Below are 24,427 nucleotides of genomic sequence, written 5' to 3'. Positions count from 1 at the left end.
ATTAAAATCTAACACTAATACAATTCAGAGAAAGTAAATTTATTTAGTCTGATGCAAAATTTAAGGTATAGGTTAGAATTTAGCATGCTGGACTACGTAATCTGGGACCAAGGCTTGAGCTACGATATGCCGCCAAACACGTTCCTAAGTTTTAGTTTTAAGACGACTATAATTTTCAATTTCGCTGTTCAGTTGGTCAACAGTTTTAAATTACTAATGGCTAGTCGTTAACCTGTGAATTCACTAACATGATAGTTTCTCAGCTGGTATGTCGCACAAGTACCAATACCATAGGCCCAGCACGCCCTGGTGGATTAAGGCATTCGACTAGTAATCTGAGGATCGCGGGTTCGAATCACCATCGCACCAAACATGCTCGCACTTTCAGCCGTCGGGATGTTATAATGTGATGGTCAATTCCGCTATTTGTTGGTCAAAGAGTAGCCCAAGGGTTGGCGGTGGGTAGTGATGACTAACTGCATTCCCTCTATTCTTACACTGCTAAATTAGGGACGGCTAGCGCAGATAGCCCTCGTGTAGCTTCGCGCGAAATTCAAAACAAACATGAACAAATCAATATCATAATATTTAAACGTAAAAGTAATGAAATAATCACCAGAAGATGAAGTTATTGCAGTTTTAAAACTGCAATAACTTCATCTTCTGGTGATTATTTCATTACTTGATTTACTGTCATTATTAATAATAACACTATTTGTTTATAGCTTTAAAAGTACTAAAATCGAGCTTAAATTTAGCGATCAAATTGCAGAAAAATGTTCTTTAAAGCATATTACAGGAAAAAGAATGTGTTTGCTTGTTGCTAAGCGTTAAGTTTTCTCCGACCACCATGAATACCAAGACCTGATTTAAAGCATTATAATTTCTCAGAACTTACAGATGAATCACCTGGAGGCCAGAAAAAGAAACGATACGAATACTAAGTATCGGATTACACAATTTCAAACAAAATTTGACCGTGTTAATAAGTCCACCGAACGGCAGCGTATGTTGTGTCAATAGCGAATTGTTTGGTTGGCAGTTTGTTTGTTGTTGTTGTTCTAGATTATTTTAGAGTATATGCTTTAGAGCTATGCTTGCGAGAAACCAGAAAAAAAATTTGTGACACAACTTTATCTAAAGGCTCTAACATTTTAAGCTTGTATTTTACAGTGTTAGTTTGATTCACGAATACAAACGCCTCCTTCTTTACTAGACCACGTGTTTGAAGTCTGTATGACGTAAATCTATCATATGGTCGTCAGCGTTTTGTGGACGAAGAGGGTCGAATTGGTTGTAGTGTAACTATAAGAAACGAAACGTACTGTACTTACAAGTTTTCCGCTGTTACCAGAGTATATATGATTATATACAGGTAAAATAAGCGCAAACTCGAAATATTGTCACGAGTAAATAGTATATTTTTGTAAAAGGTTACGAACTTTTTCAAATATGACTGAAGAAAGTAGAAAAGAGAAAAATGCTCTTGGTTATGAGCATACACTGGTAAGTTATTTCATTTCTTTACTGTTTAACCTGAGTATATAGGCTTAAGTAACGTGCACGTGTGCGAGATAATTGTAAACTAACAGCACCAAAGTTATAGGCAACTATAAGCACTAGTGAAATAATTAATATATGCACATTTAGGTTATATCTAATAGCATAAGTAATTCGCTGATTGTTGAGGGAGATAATTTTAAGATATATTTTCCTTATTTTATAAATTACTAAGAGTTTTTTTAAAAATTAAATACTTAAAACAAATACTTCATAAAAACAGTAAAGATAAAGTACATGAATGAATACAGAAACTTTTCTTCGTTATAAAATGTTAGTTGAATATATTTACAAAAAAAATGTTTATTTTAAAAGGTATTGAAAGCGTTTTCCACAATAACAACTAGTAACTGTGTAACATGTAAAGCTGATGTGAAACTGGTTTCTCATTGTGCAATCTTATGTAAGTCATGACATAGGCAACGTGCCCTGTCACTGTCATTTAAATCTGTTGTAGATTGTGTTTATTCTTCCACAGTTTTTATGCATTTAATGCTTTGGGTGTTGTGCAAAATATTCTGATTTCACAAATACATATACTTCTACAACAAAAAGAAAACATAAATGCAACTTTCTGTATCAAATACTGGATTATTTAGTGTGAAATTAAAGGGCAGTAAAGGATAAAGAATATGAGTGCAGCAGACAGTATTCTTTATTTTCAGAATAAATGGATAGGTAAAATTGAAGACCTTGCACTTTGTTAGGACTTTGGTTAACATGTTTAGTATAGGTTATTAGGCTTATACCAGTACTTAAAAAATATTGTTATGAAGAAAAACAATGAAAATATGCAAGGATTATGTTTGTCTTTCAAGAAGAAGTAAAAATATATTCAGTTAAAGATATTTTTATAAGTAGAGTTATTATTTAAAAAAAAAAGGATGTTAGCAGGCATGTAGTAATATTCACAATATATGTGTTTTCACGTTGTTGCTACAGGATCAAAAGCAAACAAAGCATGTCGATTAAAACTAATCAACTTTACCTGTGGGTGAAATTTAGCATTCTTACAAAATCTGGCATGGGTTTTTTAATTAAGTATTTAAATTATAATAATGAAAAATTAAATCAGTAATTTTTTTGCATAAAGTTTATAAGTAAATCCTTATTAAATTGCAAAAAAAAAAAAGAGTGCAAATGTGGTTTTCTCAAATCCTTTGTTTTCCAGGGTCATAATTAAAAACACAAAAACCTTTTCACAGAAATCTCTTTGTTCAGCATTAATGTTATTGTTGCTACAATTTCTGGGTAATATATATACACTATTGGTTATTTGTATGAATGTGAAATGATACTTCATGTATCAGTATGACAAATTGCTTACCTTTCTAGATGTTTGGCCGTTATAAAGAAGATCTCGGGGAATATGCTAAAGCAGAAGCTCAGAGAGCTAAGTCTTTAAAGGCATTAAGAAAAAAAGAAGAAAAGTTAAGCAGCTTGGATCTTCGGCCCTACAGAAGTAAATGGCAGAGGAAATGTATTGGTGAGGCTTTTAGGAACATATTGTAGACGTTGTATAGATTAACTTAGGTGGACTGTGTTTGTGGTAGTAGTGGTAATGTAGAGATTAGGTTTGGTGGACTATGTTTGTGGTAGTAGTGGTAATGTAGAGATTAAGTTTGGTGGACTATGTTTGTGGTAGTAGTGGTAATGTAGAGATTAAGTTTGGTGGACTATGTTTGTGGTAGTAGTGGTAATGTAGAGATTAAGTTTGGTGGACTATGTTTGTGGTAGTAGTGGTAATGTAGATATTAAGTTTGGTGGACTATGTTTGTGGTAGTAGTGGTAATGTAGAGATTAAGTTTGGTGGACTATGTTTGTGGTAGTAGTGGTAATGTACAGATTAAGTTTGGTGGACTATGTTTGTGGTACTAGTGGTAATGTACAGATTAATTTTGGTGGACTATGATTGTGGTACTAGTGGTAATGTGCAGATTAATTTTGGTGGACTATGATTGTGGTACTAGTGGTAATGTACAGATTAAGTTTGGTGGACTGTGTTTGTGGTAGTAGTGGTAATGTAGATATTAAGTTTGGTGGACTATGTTTGTGGTAGTAGTGGTAATGTAGATATTAAGTTTGGTGGACTATGTTTGTGGTAGTAGTGGTAGTAGTGGTAATGTAGAGATTAAGTTTGGTGGACTATGTTTGTGGTAGTAGTGGTAATGTAGAGATTAAGTTTGGTGGACTGTGTTTGTGGTAGTAGTGGTAATGCAGAGATTAAGTTTGGTGTGACTGTGGCAGTAGTGGTAGTAAGTGGTAATGTAGAGATTTAGTTTGGTGGACTGTGTTTGTGGTAGTAGTGGTAATGTAGATATTAAGTTTGGTGGACTATGTTTGTGGTAGTAGTGGTAATGTACAGATTAAGTTTGGTGGACTATGTTTGTGGTAGTAGTGGTAATGTACAGATTAAGTTTGGTGGACTGTGTTTGTGGTAGTAGTGGTAATGTAGATATTAAGTTTGGTGGACTATGTTTGTGGTAGTAGTGGTAATGTACAGATTAAGTTTGGTGGACTATGTTTGTGGTAGTAGTGGTAATGTAGAGATTAATTTTGGTGGACTATGATTGTGGTACTAGTGGTAATGTACAGATTAATTTTGATGGACTATGTTTGTGGTAGTAGTAGTTGAGTTTTAATCAAATAAATGAATTCATATTTCAAGCAAAGTATTTCATCAATAGTTGTTAGGGTGTGAACACGTTTTCAAAGTTGGTGAGACATGATAATAGTTAATTATAATTGTCATCAGACCTATTATATTTGTTAAAACTGTATTCATTTTCTAATTCCTTCAGGATTCAAGAATTACAAGATTGTAGGGTAAAGGTATTCCAGTAACATCTCGTTTGCCATTACGAGCATATCAGTTGGCAATTACCTGCTTTGGCACTCTTGTGTTTACGTAGATACAATTATTTATTATCAGTAACAGATGACATTTTCTGAAGAATAGTTTGTCATTTATTAATTGTTAATTAATTAATTTGTTTATTAATATGAACTAACTTAAAGTGTAATCAAATGTACATTAAAAATTTGAGTAACCATTGAATTTCTTGAGCTCATTAATGCATTCAAAATGATTACTTTCTTGTTCTTGAAAGATGCCAAAATTTACTCTTTGTTTTAGTTAATTAATTAAAGATTTTTAAACTATTTAACATTAGCAGGAGTGTATAGTACACTTTATCTTTCTTAAAAAATAATTTAGATACAAATTTTGATTTTTTTAATTGCTTCAAGATTTTACTTTATTTTCATGAGTTGTAACAAGTTCTTGAAGGATATTTGTTTATACCTGAAACAATGAGCTAATAAAGTGGTTAAATTTTTTTTTTTTAAATGATTTTTTTTTGTATGAAAAGTGGTTTTTGTAGTTAGATTTATATAGATAGTATCTTTATGTGATTCCATTTGAAGGTTGGATGTCCATATTTTGGAAACACACTTTTGCTAGGCTAGGAGAAGATTGGGTTTTCTTAGCACTGCTTGGTATACTTTCTTCTCTTCTGAGTTTTGCTATGGATTATGGGATTGCTATCTGTCAGAAAGGTAAGTTGATGACCTTGTATCTTATTACATAGATGTACTGGTCACTTTGAATAAGACAAGTGCATTTGTTTACTTTTATAGTATCATGAGTAGATGTATTCATGATGTGCTAAAAACACGTAGGTCCAAGAAGTCTTGATAAAACTGAAAGAGAAACCCTTATAACTTAAGCACTTTCGAAAAGTGGATTTTTCTTTTTCAGGGGCGATCTGGGTGGACGTATTTCAATCTGATGTATGATCATTTTTTTGCATATCAGGGTGGTAGGCTTATTTTTGTAGAAAGAAAGTGCATTTTTGCTTCCACATCACATGATATATTTCATAATGTTTATCAGTCTGCCAAGTAAATAAATACAGGTCCACAATCCCTTTTCTGAAACCCTTGGGGTCAGGTGTGTTTCGGAATTTGGAACAAATGTATCACCCCAGTAGGGTCAAGGACAGCACCCCATAATCATGTACAGTGGTAGTTCTGACATCATACTCTTCAGTAAGACGCTGCACAGACACACCACGATCAAGCTTCTGCAGTAACTCCACTTTCTACGTTATTGATAACATCAGATGCTTCCTGTTCTCACTGTTACCCATAGGGGTCTCTGCAGCTACTTTTGACATTTTCACAGTGAAATTAAACACAAAGTCACAAAATGAAAAGCAAGAAAAAAATAGCGAACCACAGACACATGTTTGACCAGTAGGACAGCTGAGACACAACCGACACTCCTGTCAGACTGCTGAGCAGCTAGGCCACACTGCCACGTCACAACTGAGTGACATGGGTCAAGTGGGTGTGAAGTTGGGTCAGTTGTTATAGTGACGCTCCACACTCCATGAAAAAAAAACTTCAGTTTTTCGGAGCTTTTCGAATTTCAGAACTTCCGGATACGGGATTGTGGACCTGTGTATGGTTGGAAGAACAGCATTCACATGAATGGAAAGTTAGGTAACACTTACAAGAACAAAAATTTTGTTAAGTTTTTAATGACTGCTCAATCATTGTAAAACTCGTACTAGTTAATGGATAAAATTTCCATTTAATAAAAGCTCAAAGAATGTAGAAGTATTGTAGATACTTAAATGCTTGTTGATTACCATTAACTTCAAGATATTTTTATTTCAACTCTTTATAACTGCCATCCCAGAATTACCTGATGATGTTATTTCATTCTACATGGCTTAGGCTGGCATGAATAAAATAACAAAATATATAAGCATTCCATGTTAATAATGAAACATCTCTCATAAGAACAAAAGCCTTCAAGAATATATTGTCTTAATTTACAGGTGTTCACAGACAAAGTAAATGTTTAATTTTAAGAATCATACTGGTCCACTTTTAAGACAATGGGGTAGGGGGCTTATATAAGGCCAGTTTTTATTACCATTGATTAGAAGTTTATTATATAAAGAAACTTTGGTGAATTCAAGAAAATGTAATGAGTTGAAAACTTTTACATGGATTGGTTGAAATTATGTAATTCAAGTATATTATTTATAAGAAACATTTTTCATATATTATCTCAATGTTCTGAAACTGAAGATTAGAGAAATAGTTAACTATATCGAGATACTAATACAATAAAAGTGGGACGTAGATAACTGGGCCAAGTAGAAGTGGTGTTCGGTTTCTACTGTACACCTGTATTTTATCTTTGTTCTTGTGATGTAGGATATGCACATGTTGAATAAAAATAAACAACTTATTTTGGGTAACATTTAAATTGTCTGCATTGTTGTATTTTAGTCTTAAAAAGTTTATTGACAGAAATTAGTGAAAAAATTCAAAAATGGAAAGTACTTTCAAGATAGCTTGAAAATCAAACTGACTGTGTTTTTGTTATTTGTATTTTGGATTAATTTATTATATGCATTCCGTCTTTCAACTATAAACTAAAAATAAAACTTGAGGTTTAGGCACACACAGAATAAAGTAAGATTATAGCCCCTTTTTATTTTGTCAAATGGTTCAAGATTAACTTCACGGCTTGTGAGACAACCAAGGGTGCTTGGAAACATCTGTTTCTCTTCAGCCCCACACTTGAGATTAAGATTAGGTGTTTGTGGTGTGGGGTTAAAAATCCAGCTTAGGGGATCCATGATTTGGCACTTGGAAGGAAAATTTTGAGCCTCGCATGTCAGGAACAGGTGGAGTGAAGGTGACAAAAGGGCCAGATTGATTTGGGGTGGGTGGGTGATGATCATCCGTAGTAGGTTAAGCAAGGAGATGCAGGCATCAGCATGTCTGGTGATATACGGGAAAAAAACAAACGAAGAAGGAAATAGAGAGAGAAAATAAAATAATAGAAGATCTGTATCTCCCTGCTCGTGATAATTGTTGTAGTGAGTCAGGTGAGAAGCTTCAACAACAATTCTTTTGAAAATGTTGTTCACGAAGCTATTCATAATGGACATAGCTTTGCTGGAGATTCCAGTATCTGGGTTGATCTGCTTAAGAACCTGGGCATTTCAGGCCTTCTTCACAACTTTTCGTGATGCTTGTGGAGGCATATTGAAAAGAAGCTAGTTATTTAATATATTTTATAGCCAATTTTTAAAATTAGGCCTAAAACTACTATTTACTTGCCACGAATGGGGCTCATCAAATGGTAAGAGTATCTAAAGATTTAAAAGGTCAACAAAATACCCAGACTAATGTTATATGTGAGTGGATTTTCTAGTGCAAGTAGCTCGTGTGTATGTGATGCTTTCTTGTGTTAGGGTAAAAGGTTTCCTTGTAGTTGGTAACATGTCAAAATCATGTAGAAAACTAAATATAGAATCATAACTAATTTAATAATTTTAAATTCTTGGTCAAATAATTTATTAACTCTATTAATTCATGCCAGAGTTAAATTATAATTAAATATTCTTAGTTCCAACTTATGTATAGTTATCAATATACGAGATTCAAGCATTCCCTGTCAATAATGAAACACTTATCTCTCACAAGAACAAAAGCTTTCAAGAATATATTGTCTCAATTGTACAGACATTTAGAGATATAGAGTGTGTATGATTTTAAGAATTGTACTGTCCCAATTTTAAGACATTGAGGGGGGGAGGCTTATGTAAGTCAAGGGAAGTCAGTTTTTATAACCACTGATTAGAAGTTCACCACATGAGAAAACATTTGTAATTCAAGAAAATGTAATTAATTGTAAACTTTCATGTAGACTTGATGGAGTTACGTAATTCAGGTATATTACTCAGAATACTCGTATATAAGATCCTAAATAGTTAATAGTATCCACCTAGAAAGACTTGCCAGTGAAGTCGATATTACAATGAATTAAAGTTATAATTCATATTCTAAAACAAATTTGTTGTCACATCTGAGAATCTTCTAACAAATAGATTTGTTTAATTTTTCTGTTAGGTTTACTATTTATTACTTCCATTTTCAGTGTTAAATTCATATGGAGATTTATTTTGTGTAGAGTCGTAAATTAGTTAAGGGAAATAGTGAACAAAGTATTGATAATTTGAAGAATTATGGCAGTTTTCTCAATATGTTTCTTTCTAGTTTCATGTATTCTTTTATTACTGACTATTACATACGTATTAAATGTTACGAGTGGAGATATTTGAAGTTTTTAAAATATTAAACCACTTAAGCAGCTCTATCATCAATAGTTCTTCATTACACTTGTGATTCTATCTTTCACCATATGGTGATAAAACAGAACATTTATGGTCAGTTTGTTTTCAGTGTTATGGTAATAAAACAAGTTGTGGAAATGTAAAAGGATTTAGATAAAAAATTACCATCAGTTGATTTTGCCACTGATTTTATTAGCAAGTATTTTCAATGGCATTACTATACACATGGGAGTTTCATAAATCTTAAGATCAGTTGTGTAGAAACAAAATTAAGTTTTGGCTGTCTTCCCATCTTTGTGCTTGTGGCATCTTAAGAGTGTAAACTGGTGTCTTTGCCAGAAATGTAGTGAGATATATTACTATGCCATAGCAGTCAGCTTGTTAAAACTTACCACCAGAGGTCTACATTGTGGGTATTAAATCATGATTAAACTCTTAACTTCAACAAATCATCATAACGTAAGGCTTTTTGTGTGGTTTTCTTTTAAATTTTATTTTTAATTTTTGAATAATTTTTAAGTCATAACACTTAAATCTGACATCTGTGCTATTTGAATTGTATCACTAAACACACTACAAAGATCTGTTCTGTAAAGCTTTCTAAAGTTTAGCTGATCCCATTTCCAAAGATTTAAGATTTTTTTTAATTCAAAAATATCCTTCAGACAGATTTTACTAAGTGTTAGGTTTTACATCATAGTTTTTTTAAAGGAAAAGTTCATTAAACCTTTTTTGTATTGTCTTTTTCAAGCTTCATGTGTGAAAGTACAAAAAGAATATACATATATAACTGACATGTAATTTTGAGTATTCAAACATGTTTGCTTGCAAGTGTTATTCATTTATTCTTAGAAAAACCCTTGTCAAAAATGCATATTTTCAAATATGAAGAATGTGGTGTTGAAGCAAGTTCTTTATCTACTGGAAAAGTAATTCAAACTAATATTGTGTTTCATTAATGTTTAGATTTGATAGTATATCATCAATGGTCATCTTTTAACTCTGGTAGTTTAGAGTTCATATTGTGTAAAAGCTCGTGTTGTAAGTCACATATTTGAGCTTTGATATGATATCAAACCTCATCATGTAATTTGAGTGATTTAACATTGATGTGATGTGAAAGCTAATCTTGTAACTTGGGTAGTTTAACTTTGATATGATGTCAAAGTTCATCACATAACTTGGGTAGTTTAACTTTGATATGGTGTCAAAGTTCATCACATTACTTGGGTAGTTTAACTTTGATATGATGCCCAAGTTCATTACATTACTTGGGTAGTTTAACTTTGATATGATGCCCAAGTTCATCACATAACTTGGGTAGTTTAGCTTTGATATGATGCCCAAGTTCATCACATAACTTGGGTAGTTTAACTTTGATATGGTTTCAAAGTTCATCACACAACTTGGGTAGTTTAACATTGATATGAAGTCAAAGCTAATCTTGAAACTTGGGTAGTTTAACTTTGGTATGTTGTCAGCGCTAATCTTCATATTTGCATAGTGTAGCTTGTAACTGTTGTAGTTTAGCTTTGATGTATTAAAATAATTTAACACATGCATATCTTTTTGCAGTAAATCTGTAGAATAAGTTCTTGTTGACTCAGTCACACACCTATGCAGTTGAATTGTAAATAAAATGACTTGAGCAATAAATAAAAATGTTCATTTTCATTCCAGCTCGCATCTGGTTGTATCGAGATCTCACTGAACATCCAGCTCAACAGTATTTAGCCTGGCTAGCTTTTCCTTTGATCCTTATGCTGTTCTCTGCAGGTTTTGTTCATATTGTTGCTGCTCAAGCAGTGGGTAAGTTTAAAAACATTGGAATGAGTTATGAGTACAGAAGATGTTAATGTTAATATATATCATTATAGGCATGGTTTTAAATTAAGGTAAATATATATATATATATAACCTGATAAAGAAGAGTTATAATTATATCTCATGGATATTAACACTTTTATTGATAACCGCATAAGAATGTTTGGATCTTCATGTCAACAAAGATGACCTAGGAGGGTCGAAACATTGCTCTCTGCTCATCAATAAAAGTGTTAATACTCATACCAGTCGTTCTGAGATACATTTTTATTTCAAGTGGGTTTCTCGTCATCAAGAATAGCTATAATCAGTCTGTATGAAGTTGAACATGCTGTCCCGTGAATTTGGTTGATAAAGTTCTTTACTTCTGATAAACTTGCATGGGTTGGTTTTGAGACTGATTTTCTTATTTATCTACAACCACATTTTCTGTATGTTTCTTCAACTGTTATCTGGCTATAGTTGAGAGAGATATCTTATATCTAAAGTACTGTAATCTGGTTTTTATTTCCTTTATTTCCAGGTGCCTAAAAACTCACACAAAGGTCATTTTGTCAGTGTGTTAAACAGGGTGAAGTTTATTAGCTGACCCACTGACATGTAGAACAGCAAGTGATAAAGTTATCAAATTACATGTGGTTAACATTGTTTGTTTGTTTTTCTTCAGTGTTTTATGATTAGAAACTAATTCCTGTAGTGCTTAACATCTGTTTACTTTTTCGTTTTATTTTTGTTGTTAGACATTGGACATTTATGTACTGATTTTTTTCTTCAAGTTTGTTATTGTAATTGTGATAAATATGTATTGTACAAAAGGATTTGTGTATATAATGAATAATTATATCTATGACAAAATAATTCTATATATTTTAAGATATTTTTAGTTGACAGCTATTTTGTTAATAAACAGATTGTTTAATAAAAAAAAATTAAAATTTGTGATTTGTACAGGACAAATGTTTCTGATGTTTGAATAATAATTAGGTGTTTTTTTTGTTGGTGTTAATTCTATCAGCTGACTCAGCTCACAGATACTGCAAGTCCAAATGTAAACAAACACACCACTCATCACAGCTGCACTTGTATAAGTTTGAGTGGGTTGTTAGAAATTGCTTGTTGCCATCCTATTACCAAGAGTGCTATTTAATATATGGTTTCATCAGTATCATCTGATACAGTGTTAAGTTGTATTCCTTATTCACAGCTGACTTCCATCAGTTAGTTTGCTCTGTTACTGGTGTTTATAAAGAAATTTATACAAGCTGAATTAACTTAACTGAATTAACTTAATATACAATGCTTGTAAATTTTCTTACATTGTTTTATACAAAATTAGCTTACAAATGCCTGGTATGCATTATCCTTAGATTTTGATGTTAGTTTTGTGTTTGTTCTGTTTTTGATTATAATTATCATTACCTTCTAATCAAAGCAAAGTAACTGTGTAGATAAGAACAAATGTTAACTTAATAAACAATATGGATAATTTTTTTTAAAAGGGGAAAACTAATAGCATTGAATGTGATAAAACAGTTTAGAAGAAACTTACAATTATGGTTCAATGATACATCAGTAAGGTACTCTTACTGTACCAATATTTCTGGCCCAAATCTTTTTAATATCTTGTTGGCTAGAACAATTTTAAGAGGTTTAAGTTCTAAATCCATACACTAAGCTAAAAATGCAAAATAATCATGAGAAGCATAAAAGAATTTAAAACATATATTTACACATGCACACACATGATGTAATAACCAGTAATAGTGATGAAACTAAAGTAAAAAATTAGCCATATCTTTGCTTAGCTATTTGCACAGAAGTGTGATATATTTTTTATAAGTAACACTTCACATGTTACCAGAAATTTCTTTGTCTCAAAAAAGAGACAATTATTATATATAATTATTATATAAAAATGACTCATATAAGTATTTTAATTTCTTTCTAGGATCTGGCATTCCTGAAATGAAAACAATTCTTCGAGGAGTTGTGCTTAAAGAATATCTCACATTTCGAACATTAGTGTCCAAGATGGTTGGTCTCACTGCCTCTTTAGGCAGTGGAATGCCACTAGGCAAAGAGGTAATTCTTACTTGTTCTATGGGAAATTGTCAGATCATATGGTAGCTTGCTTATGTGTTAACTCTTGAACTTTGGTTCAGGTCACTCTTGAAAGAAATGCAGAAACTGAAATTACCACGCAAAAAAACTGGCATTTATCTAGTGACCTGAGAAAAGACCCTAGGATAGATCTTGTTTGTGAGATAAATGTTTAAGCTACTGGTACGTACTACTATACATGACAATCTTTCGTATTGGGCAAAAGATCTCGCTGGCTTCTGATATAGCATATACAGTACATTTGGCATATTATAATGCAGTGGTTCCCAACTTCTTTTATGCCCTGCACCCCTAAAAAAAATTAATATGTTCTTGCATTCCTCACAGTAATTATTTATTTGAGAATAAAGGTGAAGGTAGCCAAAAGAAATGTTATCTCACACCCCCTGGAATGCTATCTTGCACCCCCAAGGGATGCGAGCACCCCTAGTTGGGAACTACTGTTGTAATGTATTCTACATTAATTGAACTTGAAGTCTTTTAACAGTCATTGTAAATTTGTAGATCTTTTTTGAGACAGGTAGAATGCAGAACTAAAGTTATTCTTTTTAATATTAAAGACATATAAAAGAGTGACTGAAAGTCAACTTGGTCCTTGACATTTATTTTTTGTTAATGTTACTGGAGACAGTGACTGAATCATCTGAATTTGTTTCGTTGGTTTCAGTCAGAATTTGTTTTCTACTTTTATAATGTTATGTGATAAACATTCATATACTGTTGTTTAACACAAATTTATCAGAAATGTGTTTATAAAACGAAGTAAATAAAATGTTCTGTTACGAATAAAGTAACATATCTTTTTGAAATGTAACTGGTAAAAAATGGTTAATTCACTCCTGTATTTTTTTCTTTTGAAACTGAATGTTGCATTTTTTTTAATGAACATATGGTAATTTGTTTATTGAGTGAAGTGTACCTAATTAGGTGTAATACTTGGAAAAAAAAGACCAGTGTAGTTTGCTCTACTTATTTCATAACTTTTTTTACTCCAAATTAGGATACGTTTCAAAAAAATTTTGTTTTAATGAAATACATATATTTTTTTCACATTATATATGTAGTTTCCTTCAGAGATTTTTATAAAATGTTAACAGTTGTTATCTCACTGGGAGTACTTGGGAGTATGTTATAGTAGTATAAAAATGATAATACTTGTTAATTGTAAAATCTGTATATTTAAAATGTGGAAAAACAAATGTAGAAGATCTAAAACTTGTAATGCAGTTTGAAAAAATTGTAACATCATGAAAATGTAGCAATTAATATCTTTTTTACTCTAATATATGAGTATGTATTTATTATTTTTCCGCAGTATTCTTCATCAATTTGTTGATAAGTTTAAACATTAACTTGATTTTGATTAAATGTTTCAGGGTCCCTTTGTACATGTGGCAAGCATAGTAGCCACCCTTCTCAGTAAGCTTGTGACATCCTTCAAAGGTATATATGAGGTAAGGACTGCATTATATCATTATGAAGTGGTAATATTTATTTTGATGCTATTCAAATTGATGGATATAAAGAGAGAGAATCCTCAAGGATTTCGAACTATGATTAATTTGCTACATGTGTAGCTGAGACTACATTAATATGTCATTATATGTAGTGTTAACGCTCACCTATCTTATTCATGTAGTGCTTATGCTCACCCATTTAATACATGTAATGCTAATGCTCACCCATTTAATACATGTAATGCTAATGCTCACCCATCTAATACATGTAATGCTAATGCTCACCCATCTATTGTATGTAATTTTAATGCACACCCATCTATTGTATGTAATGTTAATGCTCACCCATCTAGGTATATGTAGCATTAATGCTCACCCATCTAGGTATATGTGGCATTAATGCTCCCCTGTCTAATTATACTTGTATTGTTAATGCAACCTTTCTAGGTATATGTGGTGTTTATGCAACCTTTCTAGGTATGTGTGGTGTTGATGCTCACCCGTCTAGGTATACTCGTAGTGTTGATGCTCATCCGTCTAGGTATATGTGGTGTTGATGCTCGCCCGTCTAAGTATATGTGGTGTTGATGCTCGCCCATCTAAGTATATGTGGTGTTGATGCTTGCCCGTCTAAGTATATGTGGTGTTGATGCTCGCCCGTTTAGGTATATGTGGTGTTGGTGCTCACTTGTCTAAGAATACTTGTAGTGTTTTTGCTCTATCATGTAGTACATTGAACAATGCTGCCAATTTGATCATATATCTTTTAAAGAAAATACATCGTATTAAAATTATTTTATTAATGGTGGACATATAAAAATATACATATACAGAATATTTTTAACAACTGCACTTATCAACATTTTAATTTAATTTGAAATTGGGTGAAAGCAAACAGTCTAAAAAATGGATGTAAGAAAACTATCAGCAGCATACAATATTTTCCTACTTTATCGTTTGCAGTTGCAACTGGAAAAAAATTGACATTTGCAAAAAATTAAAAAGACTATTTACTCTAGAGCTGGAATATATCTTGTGGTGTTTTAACATTACAAATTCTTTTGTTGTGATCAGTTCTGTTTGAGCCCTAAAAGCTCTGTAGTGGCAAAACAAGTTAAAACAAAACATATAGTTGACTAATTAGCAAAGATGTAGTTAAAACCACATAGGTGACAAAGATATCCACATGAAGGACGGTTTTGATTAGGCATTTTCAGGAATTGCTGAACATGGATATGCCAGACACAAGTTTTAATAATTTCTCTGTTTTAACAAGCAATTCAAACAGAATGTAAAGCTATAGACAATATACAAGATATCCAACAAGAAACAAAGCTTTGCTAATCGGACAACAAAATGTTGAGATATGCCAAGTTTTAAATGTTTTTATTTAGCGAAGGATGACATTTCCAGCTAATGCTCGTTGTTGAATCGTTCAGATGGTTGTAGAGTGCTAGCTTGATATGTCATACGTTTTTAAATAAAAATATTAAAAAATCTTGCAGATTGTTCAACCCATTAACAAACATTCCTCATCATTCTGTTGTCCAATTGGCATAATTTTTCTTTTGTTGCATGCCTATAGCCTTACGTTCTGTTTGAATTACTTATTAATATTGAGAAAGTATTAAAACTCGTGTCTAGCATGTCCATGTTCAGCAATTCCTGAAAATTCTTAATTCAAACCTTTCAGTTCTTAAAAAAAAGAAAGATTGAACTACACTTCTGGTCACATGACCAAATACCTAAGTTTGTAAGCCTTGAAGAAGATCAGTTATTTTTTATTTTAAAAATTATTGCTAATCATAACTCTTCAGTGTTCTCAAACTTGTTTGGTTTCAAAACCTTTCTTTTATTACCTGTCATTTCTTGGTACCTTTCCCTTTTTGCAAATAGGATTATGTTTGTAAATGGAAAAGTGTCATACAACTAGGACAGTTATGATGTATGTTGTGGAAAAACATTATAGGAACTTGGACATGTAGCTTTTGGAAATGTATAAAGGAAATTAGATGAAGGACAATAACTTTAAATAGCATGTTGTGTCCAAAAGAACTGGCAGTAATATGTGTATAAACTTCACATGCTACACTGTGTGTTTATGATATTTTCTTTTCTGTTGCACTGACATTTACAAAAATATCCTATAAAAATGGTGAAATATCTACTGTATATAATGTATATTTCGACATAGTTTGTTGCATATTATTATTTAAAATTAAGCGTGAGAAGTCGCTTAATTGCGTAGTCATAAATAAGACAGAATGAACATTTGTTACCTATGGTTTTGACAGGATAGAACAACATATAAAGCTCTTATGAAGCAGGTGAGTTTGGGTGTGATGTTCATATTTTGAAGTTTTGACAGGAAGAGGGTAAACAGTGGAAGAGTGCATGAAGTTTTGAGTAAAATTTTGACAGGAAGAGGGTAAACAGTGGAAGAGTGCATGAAGTTTTGAGTACAAGTTGAGCTGGTTTTGCATTAGTGCATGCAGTATATTATGTCTAACATACATGCTTTATAATTTGTTTTTCCTAGGTAAAGGACACTTGTTAGACTTTGAAAGTAAGAATGAAAATGTCTTGATTTTAAAAGTTAACTAAACAATTCAGTTGAAGTTTGTTACTTTATTCCATTTTTAATGTCATATATAGACATTCAATAACTAAACTAGTTTGTGTGCATAAACTGCATATTGAACTTTAAAAAGAATCTTTACGTATTATTGATTTAAAACCATTATGTCAGCTTTGTTTATGAGCCACTGTTGTTATCTGCTTAGTCTGTGCATGGCCTTGCATGTTAGACTCTAATAGTAATAATATGGATGCATTCATCATCTCTTGCACTGTTTTTGGTTTATTGTTGAAGAAGTTACACAAGTTGCATGCAATTCATTTTGTTCTATTTATTGTTTGTTTTTTTGTCTCTGATAAAGAAGTTAATCTGTGTAAAAGTGTGCTTAAAATCAATAATTATTATGAAGTATGCTGTTTAAGGCATTGCTGCCTCTCCCAACATGTTGAAGAGCATTATTAGGGAGTATGCTGTTTAAGGCATTGCTGCCTCTCCCAACATGTTGAAGAGCATTATTAGGGAGTATGCTGTTTAAGGCATTGCTGCCTCTCCCAACATGTCGAAGAGCATTATTAGGGAGTAAGTTGTTTCAGGCTTTGTCTTCTTTCTCAGCATTAAGAATTGTTATGGAGTAAGTTGTTTCAGGCTTTGTTTAATGTCTGAGCATTTTAACAATATCTAGAGAGTGTGCTGGTTTTAAAACTATAATTGTTAAAGTAAGAAATATCTTGCACCTTACAGCATGCACAAAAATGAGTAAATATTTATTTTAAATCTCCTGACAACTGATAGTCATAAAAGATTGAAGCACGTGTGTTTTACATGTATAATTATCTTTTTATTTTTCAAATGTAGCTGCAAATTGATAGTAAAATATACCTCTACTTGAGAAAGAAGTGAGTTTCTGTCTAGCAATGGTAAAAATGTTGTAATTTTCATATGTGGGTACACTGCTATGAACTTGTTTTGACACAAGTCTTTGTTATCCTGGTGTAAGTTTTTTAAGGGTAATAGGCATTTATTTATTCCATCAGATATGAAATATTTGCATAAAATAATTTGTTGAATTAAATATTAGAAACTAAAATAAACATATGGGCATTGTGTGCATTCATAAGTTAAGAAAAAATAATATTGCAGGTATAGTAAGCAATTACACTTCATTTCTGATACATGCATACTAAAATTTAAATTCATCTAAAAGAAACAGTGAGCCTTGTGAACTCTAGTTTTTTCAGTTATTTGTAACTATATACTTGTTGGAGAAGATACCTTGTGTGTGGATATCCAATTAACTAAGGTTTTCTGGCTGTTTTGACTTGTTTGTATCTTGCTGTTTTATATAAATACTATTAACTTGACTTGCCAGGTCTATCTGGGATAATTTACACATGATAATTGGTTTTTCAGCTAAAATATTTATTAGTGTGTAAGAGTATGAGTGAAAATAAAGTTTTATTAACTATATTGGTGATGTATTTGTCATTATTGTTATAGATATAATGTAAAAGAAAAATTATTGTACCAGATTTAGATAAGAACAAAACATGTTTAATTTAACTTTGGTCTTGTCTTCAAATGTTTTGTTTAAAGCTTAGTCTAAATTATTAAAGATATAAATAAATTCACATTTTGAAACTTCAGTAATTTAATTCTATATTGTGTTTATTTTTTTAACTTATGACAAAGAAATAATTTTGTTTCTTACTTTTTAGGTTATATCATCTATTAAGTTTTCGATAAATATGTTCTAGGTAATGCACCACTGATATTTCTCTTATAACTATATAAAACTGGTAATGTTCATATCACAACATTGTTAGAACAGGATTCTTTCCACAAGAGAAAAAAGGAAACAGTTAGTGAAACAGAGAAATCATAGGAAAATTATGAATCTGTTATGATGGGGTATTATTTTAGCATTACCTTTTTCAGAAGTATATGTTCTATATGTTTTGTGATCTATAAGATGGATGCTTTAATAAATAAACGTATTACAATTGTAGTAGCAGTTATGTAATGTTTCTTTACTTCAGTCATATCTTAGTTTCTTTATCTACATAACTGATTGCTTTAGATTATTTGTACATGTAACTTGTATGTTGTATATACAAGTTTTATATCATTTTTAAGAACCATCTTGTTTGTACATCTGTAAATAAGCATTTTAAAATTGTAGAATTTACTTTCAGAATGAATCCAGAACAAGTGAAATGTTGGCTGCTGCATGTGCAGTTGGTGTAGCTTGTAGTTTTGCTGCTCCCATTGGTGGTAGGTAAACTTGTTTTGTTTTTCAGTTTCTACTGAACCAAGAGTGGTCTAGTGGTTAGTGTGTTATATCATAGATCCATGACTAACTCAGATTACTGTAGTGTGTATTCTTTTGTGACAAAACCACAAATGCATGATAAAATCTGTATAAAGTGAAAATAGAATTCCTTAAAATTTCAGAAACTTGGCTTACATTTAAAAACAATCAGATTCAATCCCCTGTAGGCCTAACTAAAATAATTAAAGTGTTTTTAATTATGAAGAAGTTGTTGTTTTTTCAAATGTATTTTGTTTCCATGGGTACCTGAAAGCTAAAGATTATTATTTGTTTCACGTGTAGGAGTACTGTTTAGTATAGAAGTTACTTCTGTTTTCTTTGCTGTGCGGAACTATTGGAGAGGTTTTTTTGCTGCATGTTGTGGAGCCATGGTGTGGAGATTACTTGCTGTGTGGTTTAAAGATGAAGGTAAAACTTCTCTTTGTGTATATTAATATAAGATTTGTGGATGGTTCTGTTATTTTTCTTTTGTTTAAAAATCTTTTTCACTAATTTTGTTCAAGTTCATCTAGTGAGGCCTGTATATTAAACTACAATATGTAACAGTTTAACAACAAATTTTTACGATTTTTTTGTTGTTGGAGTAATGTGAATTAATTATTTGAAATTTTCAGTTATTTTGTACCAATATAAAACATTCCTTTTAGCAGTAAATACATATATGTTTATAACTTGTTTACTTTATAAATAGGCCAAATATTGTAACACTGTGTAGAGTTAGATTTTATCCTAACTTGAAAAAACAATAAAATAGTTTTCCTCAACATAAAGAAGTGCAGAGTTATATTCAGTGTAAATTTGGTTTTGGGTTTATTTTAATTATTTTTTTATCTGAAAAGGAAAGTGATAATGGGATGTCAGTTATATCATAAATACATAATGTTTCGGTGCCAGTAAATAGTTTTTACTTATAATATTTTTTTTTAATTTTCCTGAAACAGAAACAATTACAGCACTATTTAAAACAAACTTTAGAGTGGATTTCCCTTTTGATCCACAAGAACTAGTAGCATTTGCTATGATTGGGTAAGGATATATGATAAATATATATATATGTTTGTGTGTTACCTGTATTTAAAATAAATAATTTTATAACACTTTCTGATCAAGATTTATGTAGAAAATTAACTAATGTGCTAATGATGACTGAATTAAAATTCAGTAGTTTAGTAATATTTCAAATTGAGTAACATTTAAAATGTTACACTGTCTGTACTCAGTGAACTCATTTAAAAGTTATAAAATAAACATGTTTAGAAAATGTATCATTAAAGACACTGTTAATAATCACCAAAATATGTATTTAGTGAGTGTTAACTAAATAATTTTGCCTAATATTCTTGCCATAAGTATCAAATAAGGCCTAGAATGACTGACTGAAATGTGAAATTCACGAGTTCCTTTCCTTTATGGCAATCACTCTGAACTTGCATTTATAGCACAAGAAATCAACTGCAAACTGAAATCAGCAGTTTCTGTGATTGTTGGTTAAGATGGGAACATGTTGGATTTTCACAGTAATTAAACTAGATGGACAGAATTATCATATTCTAGTCAAATAATTTTTTTTTTTTCAAAGAACACCTACAGACATGTTTGATCATGGAAAGAGCAACTGATTAAATATGGAAGTGATAAAAATGTATTAACAATTTTCATTGACTTAGCTGCTTGAAAAAAAACAAACAACAACTGGTTTCATAGGACTGTGATTAAAAGAATCACTTTGTATAGAAGTTTGTGAATTCTTGTGGAATATTTACCTATCTTCAATATACTATTTTGCACATATAAACACAAAAATTCTATGAATTTTAAGAGGAACCTCTAGAACATGTAAAGTATAACTAACAAATTTAATCAGAAAAATATAGAATTACTTCATTAAACGTTTTAGGCAAACCTGTATATGAGAAATACAGCAGTAGTGCAAAAGTTCGTGTTTATATTTTTTCCCCTAGTATATTCTTCGTTTAATATCATTAAAAAATGTTGAAACGCATGTTTTTAAATGAAGTATCTGCAGATATGTGATGACTATAACATATTCAGATTTCAAATGCACAAAAAATAGACTTGTTTATGTGTCTTAAATATCCAAAGGAATTAATGTGTTTTATCTATATATCATTTAAGATGTACACCACCAAAGACCATGTATTAAGTAATTAATCTAATTACTTAGATTAATGTATTAAGTAATTAATCTAATTATTTAGATTAAGATGATTTCATGTTTATTGTGTTTCTTTAGAGTATTCTGTGGTTTTGCTGGAGCATTTTTTGTCTGGTTTCACCGAAGAATTGTTGAATTTAACAGAAAACACAAAAAACTGAATACTTTCTTGCAAAAAAAGTGAGTACTGTACACATGAGTTATATATTTCTCGAGCATTTATTTTTAATTGAAATTTGGTTTATTAGACGGAACTTTAATTTGCTTGGATACTATATTAAGAGTTTTGTTTGTTTAGACCACTTGATATACTCCCTCATTTTCCACACCCTTACAAAACTAAAGTAACTGAAAATTTTACATTGTATTAAATGTGTGAAAATTAATATTTTTGTCAAAATATATTTATATATTTGGATATATTTGTCAAAAACATCGTTCTGTCTGTTTAGTTGTAGAAAAACCTGTTATATAAGAGCAAAGAAGACATTTCCTGTTGTTTGAATCTTGAATATTCTGTTCTTCATAAATTTACTTTGTAAACACCACAGATTCTGTAGTTTTTGCTTCTGGTGGATTAGTGTTATGTCTGAGGGCTTATAACACTAAAAGCGGGGTTTTGATACAAGTGGTGGGAAGAGCACAAATTGTGTAACTTTGTGCTTAATAACAGGTAAACAAATTGTTATGTGTTAATAGAAATGGTTTGAACATAGTTTGCCAAGGGAAGCCTTTCCAATGATTATAAATAAATATTTTCAATTCTTTAGTTTTTTTCTTCTATGTTTTTACGTATGTGCATATTTTCATATGTATTTTACCTCTTTTTTTTTTTTAATGTGATAGAAATGTAGCTTTCATTATTGGTTTGTTTAATCAACTTTTATTATTTGTATGAAAATTTTAGCCGTTTTATTTACCCAGCCATTGTAACAACAGTAATAGCAACACTAACATTCCCTCTGGGACTTGGAAAGTTTATGGCATCTGAGGTAACAGGTTTATTATTTTATATCTATTAAGATAACTTTCTCAATATGATGTTTTATGAAAGTGTTACATTACAAGATAGACGTGTCATAAGTTAGTAAACTGGCCTGTGTTTTGTTGTGTTGAGTGTGGGTGTGTCCATTCAGGAAGATGTTTGCAAGCAATGATTTCATGCAAAGCATTTTTATATTTGGAAATTTAACAAATCAGTAAACAAGTAAATCAGTAATGTTGTTTAAAAATTAAAGTTTCTAACTCTGATTTTTGTTTATTTTTCTTAAACTGAAATGATAGAATATATAGCATTACGTACTATAAACTAGGTATCACATGTGTATTAAAATGACCTTATATAGATGTATACCAATGAAAAGAAAATACTACAAAGGTTGTAGCTAATGTATTCTTTTATGCTTTTGTCATTATTATTGTTATTTTCAGTTTAATGACCATGTTGCCTGTTCATCACTACAGTTAGTAAAAATATTCAAGTTACACTATAGGGTTATCACAATGAAAACTGAATTATGATAATATATCAAGGGCATCATAAGCATATGTCTGGTGAAACATCTCAGTGAAGATTATAAAATATCAGTGATTGTTAGCTAAGCCTTTAATACAGAAGATAAGTATGCAATTGTTAACAATACGTTTAATAAAATGTTTTGTATAACCTGTTGAAAAATAAAAAAATAAAAATCTCATTAATTCTGTTGAATATGTGATATAATTTATGAAACTGAAAAAATTATAAACAATTATAAATAATTATTATATACATTTATAGAACTCTCCATTTCTTTTCAGAAATGAAGTAAACTAATTACACAATGCTTCAGGTGATTGTTTGTAGCTTATATTTCTCAAGTTATACTCACTTCATGCTTGGTTAGTAAGCAACAGGCTTATTAATGATTCTGTGTTTGACCAAAGTACGATGTAAAACATTGTTTCTGTAAAACTGTGAAAAATCCATAAAACTAGAATCTACAACTTGTGTACCAAGAGTTAAAGGAGATTCACAAACCTGTAACACTTTTAGAACCTAAGATTGAAATCGTATCGGGTTTTCGATCTGAATCACTTATAAGTGTGGTTTTAAGATCTCAGATTTTTTTTTTTTTAGTTTTGTGGGTACTTATAATGAAACTGGTGGTTTATAAAATTTCTGTTTAAAAATTCTTTCTTAAAGTTAACCACCCATGAGCAGGTGAGTGAACTGTTTAGCAACACAACCTGGACAGGAACAAATCCACCACTGGATGAAGCCATCATTATCAGTCATTGGTCAACAACACAGTCCAACATCTATGTCAATCTTGTCATTTATATTGTTGTCACAGTAAGTACATTTTAATTGTTATATATGTATATTTAATTGAATTACAATTAGAATGTTCAAATGAACTAAATATTTGAAATTCTATCAAATAGAAAAGTCTGAAATAATTAAGTTTGCATGCAGCTGAAAAAATCGAATGTAAAATAAAAAAATATATAAATAGTAGCATGACAGTTATGACTGTTGTGTATGTATGTACCAAGAGCTGATACACTTTTAAATTATGTTTTTGTTATGTTTTTTGAAGAAAAACAATGTTGAAGTTAAATGTTTTCATGAAAAATATTTATAACTGTTTATGTGCTTAAAATATTCAACATTACTAAAATTATGACATTTTAAAAATGTTATTTTTTTCACTCTTTAATATTTTACTTGATATTTCAAATGTGCTAATTTTTCATCACTTGGATTAACTCATTTAACTGTATGAAATACGTCTGCATCAGTCAGTGTGTGTGTGTGTTTGTTTTATTATGGTGTGAAAATAAACTATTAGATGAAATTGTATGAAACTTCAAATTTATTTTCTACAGTTTATGTAATTTCTGCTAATAAAATATCTTGTTTTTATTCGAATTCACAGCTTTGAAATTTTGGAAAGATGTAACTGTGATCTTTTAAAGAAACAACTAAAACTGTGTATCTGGTGTAGCTTTTAATTCTTAACTTTTATATCATTCTGCTTTCCTTTAAAGTTTTTATTGTCTAAAACCAAATTTTATCTTTGTTTTCTGTTGAGAAAGAATATGCTCACTTTCATTATGTTTATGATCACTGGTGTGTAAAAAACAATTTTGAATTGCACCAAAACTATAAGCAAGTCATTTTTTTTAAACTTTTTAAAGTAGAAGGTTTCATTTAATATATGTAGTAAGTTTTAA

The 24,427-nt window shown here is 30.8% G+C and overlaps 1 protein-coding gene across 1 annotated transcript in view; it reads left to right on the top strand.

The window, feature by feature from the left end:
- The first annotated feature begins 1,022 nt into the window (after positions 1–1,022).
- The window catches only part of LOC143231165 (chloride channel protein 2-like), a 61,180-nt gene continuing 37,775 nt past the window's right edge, over positions 1,023–24,427 (top strand). Inside the window, exons 1-12 of the mRNA XM_076465828.1 lie at positions 1,023–1,506; positions 2,896–3,046; positions 4,987–5,118; positions 10,404–10,532; positions 12,496–12,629; positions 14,045–14,122; positions 18,896–18,974; positions 19,315–19,440; positions 19,974–20,058; positions 21,287–21,388; positions 22,116–22,200; positions 23,394–23,543. Coding sequence (XP_076321943.1) covers positions 1,453–1,506; positions 2,896–3,046; positions 4,987–5,118; positions 10,404–10,532; positions 12,496–12,629; positions 14,045–14,122; positions 18,896–18,974; positions 19,315–19,440; positions 19,974–20,058; positions 21,287–21,388; positions 22,116–22,200; positions 23,394–23,543 — 1,305 coding nt within the window. The 5' untranslated portion in view covers positions 1,023–1,452. The remainder of the gene's footprint in view (positions 1,507–2,895; positions 3,047–4,986; positions 5,119–10,403; positions 10,533–12,495; positions 12,630–14,044; positions 14,123–18,895; positions 18,975–19,314; positions 19,441–19,973; positions 20,059–21,286; positions 21,389–22,115; positions 22,201–23,393; positions 23,544–24,427) is intronic.

The sequence above is a fragment of the Tachypleus tridentatus genome, chromosome 10, assembly GCF_004210375.1.
Source record: "Tachypleus tridentatus isolate NWPU-2018 chromosome 10, ASM421037v1, whole genome shotgun sequence".
NCBI classification, from domain to species: domain Eukaryota; kingdom Metazoa; phylum Arthropoda; class Merostomata; order Xiphosura; family Limulidae; genus Tachypleus; species Tachypleus tridentatus.
This window is presented reverse-complemented; position numbering and strand designations above follow the sequence as displayed.